The 22,397-nt window shown below is 38.3% G+C and overlaps 1 protein-coding gene across 1 annotated transcript; it reads right to left on the bottom strand.

The window, feature by feature from the left end:
• Positions 1-8: 8 nt before the first annotated feature.
• On the bottom strand, positions 9-19,162 carry TECTB (tectorin beta). The gene is made up of 11 exons (XM_078389530.1): positions 18,160-19,162; positions 17,043-17,228; positions 12,685-12,875; positions 12,236-12,378; positions 12,061-12,133; positions 7,268-7,371; positions 7,078-7,161; positions 6,407-6,569; positions 5,432-5,501; positions 3,267-3,299; positions 9-2,118 (listed from the first exon to the last, which is right to left on the bottom strand). Exons 2-11 carry the CDS (start codon positions 17,116-17,118, stop codon positions 2,066-2,068), a joined length of 990 nt encoding a protein of 329 aa, XP_078245656.1. The 5' UTR covers positions 17,119-17,228; positions 18,160-19,162; the 3' UTR covers positions 9-2,065.
• Between the last annotated feature and the right edge of the window lie 3,235 nt (positions 19,163-22,397).

Genomic DNA, 22,397 nt, shown 5'->3' with positions numbered 1-22,397 from the left:
CATTAATACAGAGTCCATAGGCCAGCACTACGACTTTCCAAATCCTACTTGTGGAAGGATATAATAGCTAGTAATACTATTAATTGAAAACTAATTAGTTTGTTGCTATACTTAAAATTAAGACTTATAAAAAGTATCTGTTTAGGGACAAAGATTGTAAAATATGTATAGGACCCATAATGAATAATGAAAAAGTGACTATGGATGGTATTTTTAAAATACATGATTATGATACTGGACGTTTAAACTAGAATATTTGGAATAACAAAGAATAAAACAGAGGCTGACAGTGAGACAAAGACTGCACTCAACTGAGAAATTACTTCCTTTACTGTATTCCTTAAGAGAGTGGTTCCTGGTTTTTAATAATAATATTTGTATGCCATCAAATTGATTCTGACTTATGGCGACCCTTTGCAAGGTTTTCTAGGTGGACTGTACTGGGACTGTGCTGTTTGCTGACGGCTAGACAGATTGACTCTTTCCTCAGGAGGCACAGTGGGCAATCAAACCCACAACCCCTGGCTCCACAGCCAGATATCTCCAGACCACTGAGCTATCCAGCTGAATTTTTTTTACTGCACTTTAAAATAAAACAAATTCCAGATTTTTTGGAAGCTTTTTTTTTGAACATTTTATTATTTTTAAAACATACATACCTACAAAACAAACAAAAACCTACAAGACAATAACACATAAGACTAACAAAACATACAAGCGGGAGGTATTTCCCATACCAGCTTATCTATTATATAATTTCTGACTACAAGAATAGTATATCCATGTGCATCTACACATGTTATATTTCACATCCCTATTTTGTATATCTAATTGAGTATCTAATGTCCTAAGATTATAATAAATTTTATAAATTCCCTCATCTGCATTTCCATCTATCTAAATCTCATCATAAACATTTCTCATTTCTTCTTTAAGATTACTTATCCACCCATAGTATCCACACAGGCCTGTTCATTCATCAAAGATCTCCATTCTTATATACAAAAAATATATATATGTCTAATCTTGTCAACATAATCACTCTTATAATTCACACATATTTGATATTTCAATATACATGCCTCACATACAAAAGCATCCAATATTATTATTCATCATCATTTCTAAATTTCATGAATTACATGTGCTTGTCTAGCATTAAATTTCATATCTGGCCAAATTTGCTTATAGTAATTATATATATCTCGAACCAATGATTTCTATTATTTATTCAGCAAGTAACTTCCTCCCTTTTCATTTTTATTTATCAGCTCCAGTGTTATCAAACCAGGATTGGCCTTTCTAATCTGTCAACATTGTCACTAATATAATCACACATATTTGATGTCTCAAAATACGTTCCTCACAAACAAAGCATTCACTATTATTATTCATCATCATTTCTAAAATTCACGGATTACATGTGCTTATCTAACATTAAATTTCATTTCTGGCTGGATTTTTTCCCCAGTTTTGAAATGCCATCTATAATATTTATTTAAGACATTTTCTATACAGTTGACTAAATTCATCTCCATATGGTCAGTGTTTTGGTTTTGGAGCAACATAGATCTGTGTGATCTCTGATCATGAATTTCTGCCCTCAGATTTGCCATTTCTCCCCCTTTACATTCTTTCCTTTTGGAACAGTCTTAAAATACTTTCTCCCTTCCCAGCCCCCCCTTTCATCTTTTTAGGCATGTTGTCCAACTTTTGAAGATTTTTTGGAAGCTTGATTGCTCCAAGCATCTTGAAAATGATTTTGTTCCTTAATTCATATAGTCAGGAAGTAAACTGGGTACCAGTGTGACTTTGGACTAACCGCTGGAAACACTCTCCTCTTTATTATGTAACAGTGATCTTCCCCCTTCTACTCAGAAAATTTGGTAAAAAGCATGAGCATGCAGCTGATAAAAACCAGCATAGCTTTTTTCAACTGTCACAGAAAGAGAAGCCAGATACTATTTATTTTCCTCCCATAAAATTCAACAGGCAGAATAAACATTTCTTTGTGGTAGGAGATTACCATGATGGTAGCAATTAGCAGCTGATGTTGGGTAGAGTATTATTGTAGAACTGCACAGAAACCGAGGAACAGAAATAAACGGCAAAGAAGATCTGCAAAGGAAAGGGATACAGCAAGGGTATGTCACTGACTTGATCACAAATGTTCCCTGTTCATGATCTTATCAGAGGTGGAAAAAATTCTGAGAACTCTGAGCATAGGCGGTGTGACCACAGCCACCAAAGCATACAAGTTTCCAATTGGATCATTGACCTATCAATAAAAGTGTGGATGTTCAGGACAATAAACAGAATCTGAACGAAAAACCTGTTTGCACTGAAAAATGTTACCAGGTGAGTGATTTATTATGGCTGTGGAACCAATTAACCCAGAATCTGAATCACTGACATGAACTGACTGTGATGAAATCGGAAGGGGATTCACTTGGTCCAGATTTAGCCCATATCAAATTCAGATCATGCTGAATCACCTTCTGTTAGGCAGTGGCACTTCCCTAACTCCTTTCCTTTTCCTGCACAGATTTTGGCCCTAGATGTTTAGGTTATAGTGGATTTTAATTTCAAACTTTCCTGATTAGTGTGTTCACACAATAGGTGAAATCCTGTTCCATAATTTGCACCCACATAATGCTGACATTGTCACCTGCAGGGTCAATTCTTCAAAAATTAAACAATTCCTTCTTTTGTCCTGAAGTTCCCATGGTTTATGTATAATCCCTTTAATCACTGGGATTTTTATCATGAGAGCTGCAGGACAGATTTAGGAAGTGTACATGTCTGTATCTACAATAGCTCTGTTCAGGCCCTACAGGTGCAAAGGGAAAGAGGGATGAGTATACTAGTCTTATCCCCTCACCTTTGCTATCGCATGCAGAGGTTGACTGTCCATTAAGGTACAACTCTATCCCTTGATATTGTAGAACCCAAGGAAACAAGATTCTAAACTTCCAAGGAAAAACTTGGCCTATAGTAGACGCTCTCCCTTGTTGAGAGTTACTCATCATTTCCAGACAATGCCAATGTCCTCATTCTCATTCCCCTCCTCATGTGTAGAGGTTACATATAAACAGCTAAATAAGGCTAAATTTGTGCATTTAATTGTCCCTGTAATTTGCAAGTAACATCATTCTGGCCTCGCTCAGCTCTAACAGGATGATTTATAATGTAACATTTTCACCGAGGCTGACAAAATTAGGTTATACAACATGTAGTTTGGACAGATAAGTGTATTTAACCTTTACCTGAAATGCTGCAATTCCTGGATAGCCCTTTATCTGCATGAAATAAGAAAAGGAATATCCACAGATGTTATGAGAAATGGAGAAATAAAATAACGGGATTACCAATACATGGCCATGCAACACATTGTAAAATTCACAGATGTTGAGTGCTTTTGCTTTATTATTTATTTATTTAATGCAAAAGAGCCTACAGTATATTTCAGCTGGCTTATACCAGTAATCACGTTACCCGCTAATTTGTAAAAAAAAAAACCTAAATGCAAACTTGCAAACAGGCTGAACGTGCACCATAGCAGCAACTAATAAGTCAATCAGCTTAAAATGCTTTTAATAAGATATCATTTGCAATTCCTTCTGAAAGTCATCTGAAACTTCTTTGCTTCACTTCTTCCAGATGGCAATTCCATCCTTTCAGTCAACTCCTTCAATTATCCATTGCATGTGCAATAAGAATCTTGCCCTTGACAAAAGTGTTCCCTATCATCTCTTGAGGTATTTCTTATTGTATTCTAGAAATATCTGAATTTCTAAATGCATGAGTATGGGTCTCCTCTCCTGGGCAAATGTCTTCTTTTTACCTCAATCAGACAACACACCTAGAAAAGCTCCAACCTCAGAACTTTCACAGAGCAATAAAATACAGGCCAGAGTAAAATACTGTATCCAGGTGTGTTCTGCCACATATAGAGGATCCACTAAATTTGGTAGAACATCATCTATGCCACACAGTGGAGCTTTAGAAATTCTGGTATTAGTAGCTTATTGTCTTATTGGTCAGCACATACTGTTATTGTTTTACCCCCAAAATGGGTAAATGAAATGAGTAATTCATTGCCTGTGAAAAGCACATTGCTTATCTCACACACTTTTAAGTAACCTCAATGGTGCCTTGATCAAATGATTCTTGAATTGAAAGTGTCTAAATTGAAGCTGGAGGCAAAGAAAGGTACACTTCCAATATTTTACTGCCGTACATTTTTGTTTGCGAAGGTGGCATTTGACTTCTACATCAATTCAGTTGTTCTGTTCAAATCCCAGAATGTGGGAATTAAGTGTAGCCCACTAAATATGACCCTGTTCCTGTTGCCACCTTAAGCCTGGAGTGCACATATGGGTCCTAGAAATATTTGAGATACCCTTTCTTATCTGTGGAACAACATATTCTGTGCCACTCTGTCACCTCAAGCACTTCCAGCAGGCCATCTGGTCCTGTCCTACAAGAGCAGGTGAGCCTGGGAAAGATCAAGTCCCTCGGGACCCTAACCAGTAGGGAAGTGCCACTGCAGGTGGAAAAATGCCCACTGGCTGATGTGGGACAGCTGAGGAAAGGTGCAACAGTGGGAATAAAAGAGCTGGAGTTGCAGGGCTCAGAACATTGTCAACCATGCTTAATGAAGGGGAGAGGTGGGAACAGGCAGTTGAGCATTGGGACTCCATCTTCTGAGGTGCAAACAGGAATAGAGGACAAGGGAAGCCACATCATGAGCCCAGTTTATTTGGTTGGGGAAAGGGTTGGGGACCTGACGTTCCGGCAACTCAGCCCTAAGCTGATCCAATGCCATCTCAGCTTTAGCATTCTGTCCACTCGACAGGAGCCATAGCCCCTCCCTCAACCCAACTTTGGTATGGGAGACACAAGCAGCAACAGCCACAACAAAGGAGGCTCCAGGAGCAGCAGCACTGCAGAGTATGGTCCCCATTACCCAACTTTAACAGCCATCCCTAAAAGGACTATGCCCTGGTTTGATACTCATACGTTCCATATTTGGACTTCTGGGGACCCCAGTGAAATCAACTGGGGCCCAGCTTGACAGATTATGCTTAGTGGGGGATAGTGCTAGAAATTCAATCCCCTGGGAATATGGGGGAAGTAGTAGTAAGGGCTGATTATGTGCTTTTAATAAAAGGTTTTGTGTCTGATAAAACTACAGCAGAACCCATGGAATTATGCCTGGGGATTCCTCAGCTGCCAGGCCCCTGGGAGGGGGCCCAGCAGGATTCATAGTTACAATCAGATTTGGCTGATTATTGCAGAATATTTACGCTATAATCTTCAATTATCCTACCATTATTATTGGATAAAGTGGTTTGGCCTCCCTCTCCCCAAAATAGCAATTTTCAATGGGACGGTCAGACTCCAATAAATAGTAGCATTGTGCACTTACTCTTCACAGTTAGTTCTGCCATTAAAACACCACCTGTTCGTTCCACATGTTGGCTCCGTTTTTCACATGCCTTAAAGTACCAAAGAAAATAACTCATAAATAAAATTAATCCTTGAAAAGGAGAGAGACTTACTGTTGAGCCCATAACCAAACAAAGGTTTGTTTCCCTATATGCTTCTATACGAAATGGAACCTTTCTCACATTAGGGTTATTGTGATTCAGTTAGATAGTCTCTGAAGGTCTGGCAGCATATGTCCTAGAAGCAAATTATGATTTTGACCATTGGATCCTGGACATATTTCCATTAATTTTCATAGAAAAATAGAATCATAGAATAATTGAGTTGGAAGGGGCCTTTAAGACCATCGAGTCCAACCCCCCTACTCAATGTAGGAATCTAAGTTAAAGCAGATCTGATAGTTGTCCAATTTTCTCTTGAATGCCTCCAACATTGCAGTGCTCACCACCTCCAGAGTTAATTGATTCCATTAAAGTTACTTCCAGGTAGGTCCCTAGGTTGCCAAGGCCGAGTTCCAAATTGATGGAAAACAGATCCAGGGGAGATCTGCCAGACTCTTCATTATTTTTGATGTACCAAACCACCTCTTTGTATTTGTAATGCATTTGTTTTAATTTCCTCTAGGAGATCAGGGTAGCATATGTGAGGCATGCTCCATATTATTTTCATAATAACTCTGTGAAATGGGTTACATTGAGAGCTTCATGACTGAGTAAGGATTGGAAGTAAGATACCCCCTGCTCCAGTCTAAGCCTGGCCAACTCAGTAATGCCTATGCTTTCAGTACAAGTTCCACAACAAAATAGAAACAACTTTGTAGAAAAAATATGTAACGTTGAAATGGCAATGCAAAAATCCATAGATATACTTTTCTAGGCTCTCAAGAATAAAGCGTCAAATTTTGCATTCCAGGCTTTATCGATGATTGCAAAGAATCGTTAATTACTACACTCACCACTGGGCAGGAAAACTTCTCACTGTCACACACATGTGTCTCACAGTGCAGCCACACTTTGGAAAGCTTGGGAATATTCCGAAACCGAAATGCATTAAACTGGAAGGTGGCCCGGCTGTCTTTCCCATTTTCATATACTAAGATGGAATCATCTGCTGCACACCTGAGCCACGTGATAATAGATGGTATTAGAACAAGAAGAACTGCAGGGCACTGTTTCTTTTGCTATACCCAACACATGGTCATTACAAGACAACAGCAAGGAACCCATGATATGCTGGGAATATTTGAACGCTAAATTCATTTGCACAATGAGAAACAGAAATTGGCCAAAACTGAAATATTCCTCTGTGCCCTTCTGGTTGGTTTAACTGACTGTTTGATTGCAAAGCAGAGAACACCAACACTGGCCAAGGCACTTGTCACATTTTGTTGGATCATAATACTTTGTACTTGCTTCAAAGGAGAGCACCCATATGTATTCATATACTGTGTTATTGTCACTAATATTCTAAAATTAATAGAAAAGCTAATTAGGAAAGAATGTCCAATATAAATTTCAGGATTGCTTTTGCATATTAAGATACAAGTGGTGTTCAATAAATGATAAGTGATATAGGTGGTGTTCAATAACACTTCTTGGTCAGATATAGATTCACAAAATTACCTACCCCTTAGCTATCAGAGGCCACTGGACTGGATAGAAATATTCTGCTGAAGGGGTTGCCCAACAATTGGTCAGCACTACTTTAAATCTATGGGAGACAAACAGATGCCAGCACTAGAAGGTCTTTAATTTTTAAAAATATCCTTTCAGTCACAATTTAATACTGTAGTTGACTGCTATGAAGTCACTCATACCTGTTACTTAAGCCCTTTGCTTCCACTCCAGTAAACACATCTGAACCAATATCTGACGTTTCCACTATGAAAGGGGCTTCCTTCTTGCTTGAAAACTTGGCATTCTGATTTGAAAAAAAGAGGGTGCACTCTATTAATAATGTCACATTGGCTTTGGCAATTCGGCATTGCACTCTGGCAAGCCTGGCCGAAGACATTTCTCTGCTTGAAGGAGAGTAGCACTTAGGTCTTCATCACCAATGAAGATATATTGCAGTCTGAGTCAGAGTGGTCGAAATGACTAGATAGGCGGGGTATACAGTTGTGTTCAAAATTATTCAACCCCCACTGAAATTGAATGTTTTGGCCATTTTGACATTGATTTTGATCATTCAGTCATCTTGCTTACATTTACATGAAAGAGGCACTTGTAGGTCAGAGAAATATAACCTTAAGTTTATAATGAAATAACCACAAATGTCTTTTCTGTGCTCACATCATTATTAGTTTTTATTCAACCCCCAAGTGACATTCAATCTTAGTACTTAGTACAACATCCTTTTACAGTTATAACAGCTTTTAAACGTGAAGCACAGCTTGACACAAGTGTCTTGCAGTGATCTACGGGTATCTTCGCCCATTCTTCATGGGCAAAAGCCTCCAGTTCAGTCAAATTCTTAGGCTTGCGCACTGCAACTGCTTTCTTTAAGTCCCACCAGAGGTTCTCAATCGGATTTAAGTCTGGTGACTGCGATGGCCACTCCAAAATGTTCCAGTCTTTCCTCTGCAACCATGCTCTAGTGGACTTGGAGGTATGCTTGGGATCATTGTCCTGTTGAAAGGTCCAACGTCTCCCAAGCCTCAAGTGTGTGACGGACTGCATCACATTTTCATCCAATATCTCCTGGTACTGAAGAGAATTCATGGTACCTTGTACACGCTGAAGCTTCCCTGTACCTGCAGAAGCAAAACAGCTCCAAAGCATTATTGACCCTCCGCCATGCTTCACAGTAGGCAAGGTGTTCTTTTCGTCATATGCCTTGTTCTTCCTCCTCCAAACATAGCGTTGATCCATGGGCCCAAACAGTTCTAATTTTGTTTCATCAGTCCACAGAACACTATCCCACAACTTTTGTGGTTTGCCCACATGACTTTTGGCATACTGCAGTCGACTCTTCTTATTCTTGGGAGACAGCAAGGGGGTGCGCCTGGCGGTTCTGGCATGGAGACCTTCATTACGCAGTGTGCACCTTATTGTCTGAGCTGAAACTTCTATACCCACATCTGACAAATCTTTTTTCAGTTCCTCAGCAGTCACACGGGGACTTTTCACCACTCTACGCTTCAGGTAGCGCACAGCAGTCAAAGTCAGCATCTTCTTTCTTCCACGACCAGGTAGCATTTCAACAGTGCCCTTTGCCTTGAATTTGCGAATGATGCTTCCTATGGTGTCTCTTGGTATGTTTAACTTCTTTGCAATCTTCTTATAGCCATTGCCCTTCCTGTGAAGACAAATCACCTCTTCTCTTGTCTTCCTGGACCATTCTCTTGACTTCACCATGTTTGTAACCACACCAGTAAATGTCTAGAAGGAGCTGAGTATCACAGTCATTTTAAAGCTGCCTAATTGGTGCTTATTATGCTTGATTGGTGCTCAGTGACATCCACAGGTGTTTTCAATACCTGATCGAAAACACCTGAATGAACCTCTCTCCTTCAGAGTGGTAGTCTTTAAGGGGTTGAATAATTGTGGCAATGAAGAAACCACAAAAGAAACATTTACTACTGTATTACATAAACAATTGATGTTATTTTAGTTGCATTTGGTTCTTTAAAACGTCCTTGTAGGATTTCATTCTGAATACAATTCCAAATGTACACTATAGTCCCTAAACCCCTTTACAGCATTGGGGGTTGAATAATTTTGAACACAACTGTAAATACAATAAAATAAATAAATAAATAAATAAATAAATAAATAAATAAATAAATAAATAAATAAATAAATAAATAAATAAATAAATAAATAAATTTTGTTACTGGGAAGAGAAAGTCCAAAAACTCTTCCTCCCTCCCTGAGTGTAATAATTGTATAAAATATAAATGAGAGTCCTAAGACTGCCTAATGATAGGGAGAAGGGCAGCTTTGTAAAGGAATACCACAAGATATATTGTTGTCTAAAAGGGAATTATAAACAGAGCTCTCTCCAGCCCTAGCCCAACTCAATCTACTCCCAAATACAGTAGACCCACTGAAACCATGGGACTCTTGAAGTCACCACCTATGTAGGTTCCATTGATTTAATGGGTCTATTCTAGATAAGACAAGCAATTGGATTGGGGTAATAGTTCCCAAGACCGGTTTAGTTATTTTGGCACCCGAAACAGAAGATCCCACAAGTGTATTTCCTTGGGACTCAGAAGTACAATAAAAATTTAATACCTAACAATTTGTTGCACCTCCATAATTGTCAAAATCCGGTGTCTGAGGCAGCCACCTCTACTTAATAGCAGGATTGCTCCAAACACAATTTATTAACTTGTTCAATCTGATGGAATTTATACATTTCACATAATCCCAACCCAAACCAAAGAAATGGACATCCAGGTCTTTTATGGCACATGAACACCAAAGCAAACAAACTTTCTCTTCCTCTAATATTGCTCACTGTATGGTTTGTCGCCTAATTGGGAGACCCAGAGAGGCATAGCACTTTTCCTGAGACTTTAGTTGGCACCCCTGAGACCTGGCAAGTCTAGTTGTTTGCCTAAGAAGTGTTGTAACAAGGAAACAATCACTAATGCAGCACTCTATTAACTGTGGGGGTCATGGGAAAATGTCAGTCACCTGACCCTCCCCTGGAGAGACCCTCTGTTAGGTCCCAGCATCTTGAGTTATTCATAGTAAAATCCAAGCCACTCTTTGGGTGAGATTTGACTGGGGAGGGAGAAGAGAGATTTGGGGCTGATTTCTATTCATACTATGTGTGCTCACACATACCCCACCCTGTAAAGGGGGTCAAATTTTCCATTAAAAGCCTTACACCATGAAACAAACATTAGAAACCAAATACAAAGCAGAATAAAGATCCCAAGAGAATATTAAGCATTTTCTGCATTCAAGAGAGAGCTAGGTAAATTTCAAGAGGAATGAAAGGAACTCTATGTGTAGTGAAGCCTAAAAGACAAGATACACTTTGCCTTTTGTTTCTGGTTTCCCAGAGCTTTTAATGGAGTCACTAATGGAAAACATTAACATGCACCACAGAGTTTATTCCACGGTACAAAAATGGCAATATATAAAAGAGATGTATGAAACACTTCGCATAGCAAGTTGTGGTAGTGCTGTTCAATAACAAAGCTAGCTTTAGTTAAGCTGTTGGAGAATAAGGGGATGTTTGATGTCATATAGAGAAGACTCACATTTTCACTCGATGATAATAATTACATACCACTAAATCTATTTTTTCCAGGATTTTCTTGAAAAGAATACTGAGAAGTGGTTTACTATTCTCTTCTTCTACATTGATGAATATGTTGAATTAAAATAATTCAACTGAATGAGGTATCTGCTTTGTGCCAGGCCAGTTCATAAAATTATATCATAATGAATTTTTATGATGCTGAAAATCCTTAAAAACTACATGACTACAGTCATGTTTCTGAACTATGGATCTGGCTTCTAGTGCATATACTAAGAACAAGCTAATACATACTTGCCAGTCATCGCACGGCAACTTTAGGGACTGCAACATTATAGTTGGACCAACCCTACCATTAAGGAAAGTGAGGTGGCCACTTCACACAGAGGCAGCAACACTAAGTAAAGATTTATGAATTGTACAAAATACCACCTCAAAGTGTAAGAAGCCCAAAGGAAAAATAGGCTTTCCCTGAAGATCAGTTGTGATTCCATACATATAAGGGGTTATCCAACAAAGGATTCCATGAACCAAAGTTAAGCAGCTTTCTTGAATTCCTTTACTGAGAGAAAGGCAGGATATAAATAAGATGGAAAAATGAACAAATGAACCATGTCCACTGATTCTGCTACAGGCATGAAACATTCCATACTATACTGGAGGATCCATAAACCATGTGAAGTAGATTTTTTTTTTTTTTTGGCACACAAGACATCCAGTTCTACAAGCAAAATTACACTCAAAGGAACTTTGATTCAACCCAATACTTTTGTGTTGAATCAAAGGATCTACCCGTACCACTCGAGCGAGTCAGAAGGTGAGGCTGAGGAACTTGACGCCAAGGGAGGCCCAGAAGGAAAAAACAAGAAACCGCGCCTTCTCGGCGGTAGCTCCTCGCCTCTGGAACAATCTGCCTCCGGAGATTCGTGCGGTCCCTTTGCTGCGTATTTTAAAAAATTAGTTAAAAACATGGATGTTCAGGCAGGCCTTCCCTTCAGCTAATATCTGATTCTCTTCTTCTTTCTTTTTTGTTTACTTTTATTTTTTCTTCTCCATCTTGAAGAACTGGTCCATGTGATGTTATAATTTCTTTTGTTATATTTACTTGTTTTATGTGTTTGTAAGCCGCCTGCAGTGGTTGCAGGACCAGGTAGGCAGGATATAAGTACAATAAATAAATAAATAAATAAATTTTGAAACTAAGCAATTTATAATATTATCTGAGGGATGAGGACAGGATATTTTGGAGATCTGTCATTCATGAGCTCACCAAAAGTCGGAGGCGACTTGACAGCTCATAACAAGCTAAATTACCAGAAGCCACTGGTAATGGTGTGGCTAAAAAATACTGTAAATAAATAAATACTGTAAATAAATATAGGCAGTACTTACTGAATAGAAGTTGAGGGACAGCTGACTTTCAAATGAACCAGCGCTTCCATTCTTCACATGAATTGTTGCTACTCTAAAGAAGGCAGAAAATGTCACATGACTGAATCATACACTATTGAAAGTAGAGTAAGATGTAGGCTAAAAGTTGGAATACAGTGAACTGAGACAGAATTACCTTTGGTCAAAGGCAGCATGGTTCACCAGATAGTTTGCATGATATGTACATGTAAATGTGTAATTCACAGGCTGGCTCTTCACTATCACAGAGCTGTCATTGGAGACAATGGAATTGTAAAAGTGGTAGACAGGGCTTCTGAACTGTAATTGGAGGAAGACAGAGGTCAATTTCTACACTCCAAACGCTTTTTTGGTTTCAGTGATCCTATTAATAGTTCAGTTCTAAATGACAAAACAAATCAGGCTAAACACGAGACATATGGATAAGGAAAATAAAATTCAACAATATTGAAAAATTCAAAACTATAAATTGTTCATCCATGGTTTTTAAAACTATCATTCAAAAGCTATGATAAAGCTATATGAAAGGTTTTTCGCTTCAGTTATATATTATCCACAAGTATCATCAATTCCATAGAAGGAAATGTTGGTGCTTTGTCTACTTACATCCGATTGTGTTCCACAGTACGATTTATTTTTGGGCGACAGATCTGGAATTGTAAACTGGTAATACCCTAATTCATGAACTCCATTGTAGCAGATTCCTCCAAGAGCCAGTTGATTAACTTCCCAGCCATATGGACATTCGGGGATTTTTGTAATGATGGCTTTAGGGTAACAATACACCAAAATTACATCTAAAAGTTAAAAAACAAAAGCACCTAGAACGTAGGTATGATTAAATGATTAAGAAATGCAATCTATCATTATTTCAGGTATTTTAATTTGGTCTTATCTGTCTCTCTGTCTCTCCATCCATCCATCCATCCATCCATCCATCCATCCATCCATCCATCCATCCATCCATCCATCCATCCATCCATCCATCCATCCATCCATCCATCCATCCATCCATCCAGGCCAATTAGTGGCAGAGACACTACTCTGGGTGGAGAACGAATAATAACAATACAATACAAACAGTGCCAATAATACCCACATGCATGGTAAATATTAAACATAATTTTAAAAAAAGATAAAATGTCTAGTAAAAGTATAGACTAACAATAATAAAATTATTAAATACAATAAAGGTGGCAAAAACAGGGCAGGTACACAAACAGACAGGTGGAAAGTCTCATCGATTGGCAAGACTAGTGTAAAGCCACAGAAAGCTTGTGAGAAAAGCCAAGATTTAACTTGTCTCCTGAAACCAAGGAGGGATGGGGCTAATTGTACCTCAGGTGGGAGCTAGTTCCAAAGTGATGGAGCAACCACCAAGAAGACTCAGTTTCGAGTGGCAGATTTTTGGGCTTTCCTTAGTGTCACCACCCACAACATCCCAGTGTATGAGGTACGGGTGGGATCGGTAGATGTTTTGAGGGAGAGTCACTCAGACAAGTAGCAAGGCCCTAAGGGCTTTAATGTTAACACAAGCACTTTGAACTTGGCCCAGAAGCATACAGGCAGCCAGTGCAGCTGTGTCAGGACTGGTGAAATATGGTTGAACTGTGATGTTCCTGATACCAGCCTGGCCACTGCATTCTGCACTTGCTGCAGCTTTTGAACCACCTTCAAAGGCAGCCCATCATAGAGAGTGTTGCAACAGTCTATTCTCAAGATTACAAATCCATGGACCAATGTTGTTTGGGATTTCCAATCAATATCGGGGCAAAGTTAGGTGATCTGTGGATAAAATGCAGACTTGGCCATAGCTGACATGTGATTTTCCCATTGAGAGAGCTGGATCCAGAAGCACATCTAGATTTTGCACCTAATCCTTCAGGAGAGATTGACCCCATCAATACCGGGTAAATAGCCACCCAATTGAATGGGGGGTCCCCTCCAACAACAGGACCTTTGTCTTGTCAGGTTTCAACTTCAACCTGTTAGCCCTTGTCCAGTCCATGAAAGTGGCCAGGCAGTGCTCCAGAGTCTGCACAGCTTCCACTGCTGAAGAGGAAAAGGAGAGATAGAGCTGCGTATCATCAGCCTACTGATGACAGTGAACTCCAAAACTCTGCAACTGACCAGCCACCACCCTCTCAATCAGTTTTCCCATGAATTGAATATTTGTAGTGAGACTACAGTTGTTGAAAAATCTGAAAGAAGATCTGGCTTTTTTAGAGTGGGTCTGATCACAGTCTCCTTTAGAAATGGACTTAGTGGTGCAATAAGTCAGATCAAGATGTCCAGTGCCCCGTGTGGTCCTGTTTTGTTTGAAAGTGCAAGCACCTTGTCCATGTCCTCCGGCATCACAGGGTGAAATTGATCCAACAAAACAGGACCACACAGGGCACTGGACATCTTGATCTGACTTATTGCACCATTAACAGAGTTTTGATTATATATCGAAAATTGGCTGCAAACCAGTTGCATGTCATGGCATCTGGCTGAGGCCTACAAATGTTGCCTGACTTCAGTGAAGTCATGGAACACTTTAAAGAGTTTGGCCTGATGGTTAGATGACATTGCCCAAAGGCAAAAAGTGCTTATATCTCCTCAGTGTGCTTTGGCTTAAAATAAGGCCCGAAAAGCCAAGCAGCTTCTACAAGATGTTCAAACTGCATCCAGTGTATGAATCTAAGCAGGAGCGAAGGCAAAGATTTCAGTTTTGCCTATAACATAATTCGAATGGCTCTCCGGATGTTTATGACTCACAAATTGTTTTCTAAACTCAGTCTGAGTGCCTGAAGGGGGCTCATGTCATCCCCATACCTTCTAGTTTCTGGTACTTGAAAAAGAAAAATTAATTCTCATAAAATTAATACAATTGAGCCTTTAAAAGGTTTTGATTCTGTTTTGATAATTAGCTTGTCTCCAACTTTAAAAAATGTCTTTCTGATTTGGGGATCAGATCATTATTTCCCTTATTGTGAAACTGCACATTAAATATAGTTCAGTGTTTCTTTTTACTGATTTTTTCCCCTAATGCTACAAAAAGCTGCCATCAGGAAGATGATATAGATATATTAAAACAAGGACAAATAGATTTAAAAATAAATTTTATCCAAGGGCAACGACTTTGCTAAATTCAGTTAAGATTTAATCTGACGTATTGTAGGGTTGCATGTGAATGTATTTTGTTATCATTGTATTATGTTTGAATTTTGTAAGCAGTTTAAGCTGAATGAATGATGCACTGTCTAGATAGCACTCTGGTGATTTCGTTGCGCATGCAATGACAATAATGTGTTATTCTATTCTAAATTATTCTATTCTATTCTATTATTATTCTAATTAAGGGAAGTTGTTGCACAGAAAAGACCAACACTTCATTAAACTGAGGTGTAACATCCAAACAGGGGTATTTACATCTACAGTTCTACTTCTACGTCAAAATCTTCGTCAGTTCATACATTTATACCACTGTTATCTGTGACAAAAGTTGTATGGTGTTAGTGAACCCATGAGTTCCTATAATTTCCTAATTTTCTGTTCCAACAGGGCAAGAAAGGCATGTGTCACAAGTCAATCTTTCTACCATTCATACCCACAATGAGCACTTGGATTCAGTTATTTGTGTTCCAGTGCTACTGGCCTCTCTGTGGGAAGTGTAATAAAAAAGGAAGCAAAGATAATGGAGAAATCCAGAAGAACTTTGACCCAGACAATCTAATCACAATCTATGTTAGTCAAACTGCATGAGTCAACATAGTCACTCCCACTCTACAAAAACTGAGGTCTGGTAAACCAAAGTTGTCCATTTCGTGGATCAAATTATGCATACTAGCTATTCCCAACCTGATATCCTTCATAGGTTTTTAATCAGAATTTCTGAGCATCTAGACAAGGCTGATCTGAGCAGGAGTTCAAAACATCTTATGGAACCAGGTTGGAGAAAGCTAATGCATCTCTTGCTTATAAAAAACTTGTTGGTGTCATGGGCCATCGTGTTGCTTCCGATTTACGGCAACTCTGTGAAATGTTCAGAAAGTGATTTCCCACTGCTATCATCCTGTGAGTTTCCATGGTCAAAATAGGATTTGAATCAGGTCTTCCAGCATTTTGTCCATTATACCACACTGGTTCTCAATTAACTTTTAAGGTGCTAAAACATTCATCTATTTGTTATGGTACAGAAGTATTCGTTTGTCTCGGACTGATCACTGTTTCTCCGCCTTAATGCCTTAATATTAATAATGAAATAAATGACTTATTTTTGTGGTAATGGTGAAGAAAAAAGTATGATCTGTGCACTGGGGTTGGAAAAGTAATAACAATGATAAATGTTCCTGTCAGAAAACCACAGACACACAGGATCTTTTGAAAAGTTATACAGTGGCGGAGAGAGAATTCCGTTCATTTAAATGGGAAAGTACTAAGACTGCAAAGTCATCTGCTCCTAAATTTAATTTGGGTTGGATTATATGCTCTATGAAGCAAAATCAATTTGCATTTTTTATTTAGAAAACTGTTGTTGTCTCCTAAGGCAAGTTAGGCTCTATGAACATATCTTTATAAGTGTAAGTGTGTGTGTGTGTGTGTGTGTGTGTGTGTGTGTGTTTGTGTGTGTGTGTGTTCTGTGCTGCCAAGTTGAAACCGACTTTCAATGACCCTAATAGGGCTTTCAAGGTAAGTGAGATATTTAAGGAGTGGTGTAGCCAGTTCCACTCCACCAGTGAGTTTCCATGGCTGTGCTGGGATTCAAACCTAGTTCTCTAGAGTCCATCACTCTATCCACTACACTACACTGGAATCTTTTTAAAAAATACGAATCAGGTTTATTAGTAGGCTACGGTAAATAATTCTGAAGAAAACTTACAGAAATGCCTGTACATTTTCTACACAATTATTTACCACAGCTTAAAAGTTTGACTGGAAGGAAAAGATACAGTTGGAGTATAGAAATGAAGTTATTTTACCTGCTTTATTTGGGCTGCAAGGAGCTGTCACACCTCGAGCCAAGACAACCCAAAGAAGAAAAGTAACCATGAGCATTTCTCCAAAGCATATAAAATAACAATGAAAGCAAAAATCAGTTTTCCAAAACTCCTCCAAACCTTGAGAAAGATTCAGTCTCTTATGTGCATCCAAAATATTTGGATTACCTGTAAATTACAGTAGACAAGGTAATATGAAATCTTCCATCCATACAGTTGGTTGTCATTTGAACTATAAATTAGAAATATCCATTGGATTTTAAACTTTTAAAATGTTTAAAATCTTCTCAGAACATTTCTCTATCACTACAAATTAAGTTTAAATGTTTTTGCTTTTTTTGTCCTTGAAAAATTGTCTTTGCACATTGAGGGGGGAAAGGAAAATGCAAAAGCAAAAAAGTGACATTGTAAAGAATTTTTGAAAGTGGAAACTGGATGAGAAAAGATGTAGTTGGAACAAAGAACCATATTAGAAAAATTAACAAAAATTAGTTAAAATATATTTACATTCACACACACACACACACACACACACACACACACACACACACACACACACACACACACACACACAAAACATTTTAATACAAATGCAATTTTAATAAATATGCATTTTAATATAAATACATTTTTAAAACATAAGAACATTCTCTGAATTCAACTGCAATTTCTATACTTAACAAGATGGTTTTTAATCTTATGTCATTATGTTCAGTTGCTTTATTGTGATTATTAATGTTATCCCACTTCACAAATAATAATTCTCACAAAAATTATTAGTAAAAATCTGAGGATGAATTATGAGGTCACATGACATTGGGTAAAATCCTGTTGCATAACTTTACACCCAATGCAAATCAGGGACTGGAAATGTTTAACTCACACTCATTACAAGCTTCCTATTCCTCCATTTTAGATTCAGAGTGCTCCCTTAGGTTCATTCTCTTTTTCATTTTATATTTTAGCATCTTGGCATCTATCTGGGATTTCACATCTATAACTCATGTAATTTTAAAACAGTTCTAAAAACATATTCTTTAGTAATATATTTCTGTATACATTTTTCAGCAAGCTATATTTTAAAAGAAGTAATACATACAATACAGGAACAGGGGTGCAGATTAAGGTGTTCATCCTCTTTGACCAAAATGAAAAGACTTTTCAAATAGCACCAGGTGGCATTATCTTTGCTTTATATAGAGCATCTTGTAAAAGGAGCCTCTGCAAATTCAGCCTTGATTATTCCATCTGGAGAAAGGGGGTGGATAGATGGGCAGGCTGGATTGTCTACTTTTCCAACACAAGCATTTAGTTTCACTTTTTCAGTTCCATGCTTTGACTTCATTTTTTTTAAAAAAAAACATGCAATATTTATCACCTTAGGTTCAAAATGAATTCTGATTTTTAGCAACCAGCAGAATAATGCTTAAAGAGAAATTTAATTTTTGCAATTGGGAACATGATCTTGAGTCACTACTTCATTAAAAAAAAAAAAATCTGGGACTCCATATCTATGAAATTTTTGGTAATACAAACCCCTTTCTCACTTGATAATTGCAGACCATAATTCTGTTGCTTAGTGTAGTGCATCACATTAGAGTAGGCCCATCGAACCAACTGGGATTTAGTGAGTCAACTCCTCCATAAGTTCTATTAATTATACTAAAATAGATTACAACTAGAGAAGCCTAGAGAAGAGAACCAATTGAACTTATGGGTCTTCCATAGTGTGATTTCCTACACCAACTAAGAGGATTTTGTCCACCAAGTCAAGAATAGCCATGTTTTTGGTGTCTTTCTGTGATATGAAACTATAAAGGACTGGAACAAAGTAAAATGTAAAATTATCCTAACCTTTAAGGTAAATCTAATTATTTTTCCTTTTAAGGAAATTTTTGTGAATTTCGTTGTATGGTATACTGTGTATATACTTACAATGACAATAAATTATATTATATTATTAAAATCTCCCAGCCACGTGAGCCCTGGCTAGAGATTTAAATATTCAAAGTATTGAAATAAATTCAAAATTTGATAAATATTTCCTTTCTTTCGTTTAAAGTGACAACTTTGTGGTTGTCAAAAGGAAACACATTTCCCAAAGTTTCATTGTTTTTAAGTACAGGATACTCCTCTATGGTGAAAGGTACTAACCAGAGTGATCCACAGTACAATTTCTGGTACAGTAGAGGGTTGTCTGTGGATGCTTTTCATCTGCATAAGAATTAAAAACTCCACCAAATGCACTTTCATGGAATAGTATTTGATATCTGCACTGATAAAAGGTGAGGACTCCAGGGAGGTTTGTGTTTCTCTTGAGTAATTGTGACTAGAAAGATGCATTCATTAAACAGCAAATTGTCTTGCAAATGCAAATTGTATCTCCCAAGAAAACCCTTTTAGATTAAAGCTGACTGCAGAACTTTAACTATGGGAGTATCTATAATTTCTGCTAAAAGCAAATAAATTTTTCTTTGTTGTGGGTTTTTTGGGCCCTTTGGCCGTGTTCTGTAGGTTATTCTTCCTGACGTTTCGCCAGTCTCTTGGGGCACTCCCAAGCCAACTACACCAGAGCACAGGATGCTGTCCTCTGAAGATGCCGGCCACAGAGACCGGCAAAACGTTAGGAAGAACAACCTACAGAACACGGCCAAAGAGCCCGAAAAACCCACAACAACCATTAGATCCCGGCCGTGAAAGCCTTCGCGAATACAAATAAATTTTTGTTTGTTTTTTGTTTTTTGGGGGTAATGATAGCCTCAAAAATCTTTCTGAGAAACAGCTTTTCAGTTTCTCCTTGCCACTTGCTATCCAACTTTTACTCTGTTGCACAGACTAAAGATAATGGCATGTTTTGTTTGTGTGTGAGAATAAAATCAAAGTTCTACAGCAAGAAAGCCATGGGTAGCTCTTTGCAGTTTTGTTTTTACAAGGAATAAACTTCAGGCCGAACAACAACGACAACGACGACGACAACAACAACAACAACAACAACAACAACGACATCATCATCATCATCATCATCATCATCATCATCATCATCATCATCATAATACTTTTATGCCATTCGAATGGTGTCACGGTATTTATTTTTGCTTGCTACCCTGCCATTTTCTTTCTATAGTGGTGTACCTTAGCAAGGAACAAGTGTTGCAGTCAGAGTATCAGTTGTGTTCTGCACCATTGTTACGTAAATAATTGTGTGGGTCAACTCTGTGGATCTACCTTCCATATGGCGGAACTGCCATAGAGAGGCTGTTTTAACTGATTTCCACTAGGGGGTAGTAGCTTTATTTGTTGATTTGTTTACTACCATCAATACATATGAGTTTCTGCTGAGATGCAAAAGAACACTACCAGTTTTCTCATGCTATCTGTTTTGCTCAGCACTCTTTCTCCACCCCGCCCCCAATTATCCACAAAAATGTCCTTTTTCATTTACTCAGTGGTTGTGGCCAAAAGATTCCAGACTTCTTGGAAGGATTCCATAATGTAGCCTTTCCCCTTTATCCCAGAGGTACAGGGAGCTGATTCTGATTATTAGTAAAGTGCACCAAGGAAAAGGCTTGGCTCTGATTTTGCTTCAGGACATTTGCATGCAGATCAGTTTAGCTTGAATGACTTCGCAGGGAGCCTAAAAACCCAAAGCTTTGCATCCCAACATTAAGTATAAAGAGGGAATCCACAGCAACGGCCATCTCTTTTTGACAGAGTTGGGGAATATGTCCAGGCACAGTGATCTTTTCTGAGTGAAAGAAGGCTGACAAAACTAAGACAAATAGGTGCAAGGCTTACATATGTGTGTGTGTGTTTGTAAATAAGTTGCTCTGCATTTTGATTTTAAAAAGAAAAGAAAAAAGAAAGAAAAGAAATGCCTGTAACTATGTTTTTTTTTTTTTCAGAAGCTGCCGAGTGAATTTGGATGAATGAGGGGAATGGATGAAGCGGGGGAGGGGTTTGCAAAGGTTGTTTTTAACATTTTGGGGGCAATTTGAAAGGCAACTGTGCACATTCACACAATTATGATGCATAGGAACACTTTCTCTTTATCACTATTTCCTCTCATGTTCCTGGGCAGAGTCCCAATGGTGAGCCTTTGCTCAGATGTTCTGTGAAAATGTACCTTTGCCAAATCTGGAAGAACCAAACGTGTGACGTCTAGTACCTTTGGTAATGCTCTGAACTGCACTCCCACATTCTGATTCCCACAGAATGCAGATACAGTATTGTATTTCTTTACCTAAAATCCAACTGAATGGCAACAGTTTGGCAACATATGACAATCAGTGGAAGAAGACTTGGTTAGTAAGTCAGAACAAAGAGAAGCCATTATGGGGCTGTTGTTGCCACTAACGTATCTGTGGCAGCCTTCCAGTGCTACTGGGGCTGTGTCCAGCAAAAATAATGGCTTTGACTGCCGATCTGAGAAAATCTGTGAGATAATGAATGGCACAAAGGGGGCATTTTCCCTCCTTTTGTTTGGTAGAAAGTCTTCCTCGTTGAAGAGCAGAGGCTTCAGCAGACATAGCAATAATAAACAGGCTTTTAATGGAGCTGGGAGATGCCATTGTTTAGTACACTTGCTGAAGGCTGTGTAATGAATTGCACATTGTTTCAGGGTACAGCAATATGCATTTCAAGATCATCATTTATATAGTACTGTTTCAAGGTGGTTGTTTTATGCCTAGTATACATGCTAGAAGGTTTTGCTTTGCCTTTTTAAAAAACTAACCCCATTCTCTGGAATGCCCTGTTTAAAAGAACAAAACAAAAAACACATAGCCATGATGGGAAAAATAAGGTTATCCCAATGCAATAGGGCACAGAGGAAAGGAATGCTTCAAATTTTACATAAGGAGATACTTTCCATCTCTCACCGAAATTCTGTGCCATGTGTTCTGGTAAGAAAAGAAATCTTATCGTTTATTTAAAAGATCTGAACAATTTAGCTTGAAGTCCTAAGAACACCTCTTAGAAAGTGGTTGTCCACTCTTATGGTTCCTAGGATGATGTCCCAGGGGCCATAGGATACCTCAGATTTCTCCCTTGACAGTTGGACTGAGAACTCTGACCTCTGAGGAGAAAAGCTTTCTTTCTTTCTTTCTTTCTTTCTTTCTTTCTTTCTTTCTTTCTTTCTTTCTTTCTTTCTTTCTTTCTTTCTTTCTTTCTTTCTTTCTTTCTTTTTGCATTGCTAGACCGCTCATTTGGCCTATGATTATTCTGGGCAATGTCCAGTAATAAAACAATAAATCAAGTGTCACATGCAAGATAAACTGGTTTTGAATTCTCCATTCCTTCCTCTGGCTGGCCCCACAGAAATGATGAGGATTGCCTGTG

This window comes from Pogona vitticeps, chromosome 3 (genome assembly GCF_051106095.1).
Source record: "Pogona vitticeps strain Pit_001003342236 chromosome 3, PviZW2.1, whole genome shotgun sequence".
In the NCBI taxonomy this organism is placed as follows: Eukaryota; Metazoa; Chordata; class Lepidosauria; order Squamata; family Agamidae; genus Pogona; species Pogona vitticeps.
This window is presented reverse-complemented; position numbering and strand designations above follow the sequence as displayed.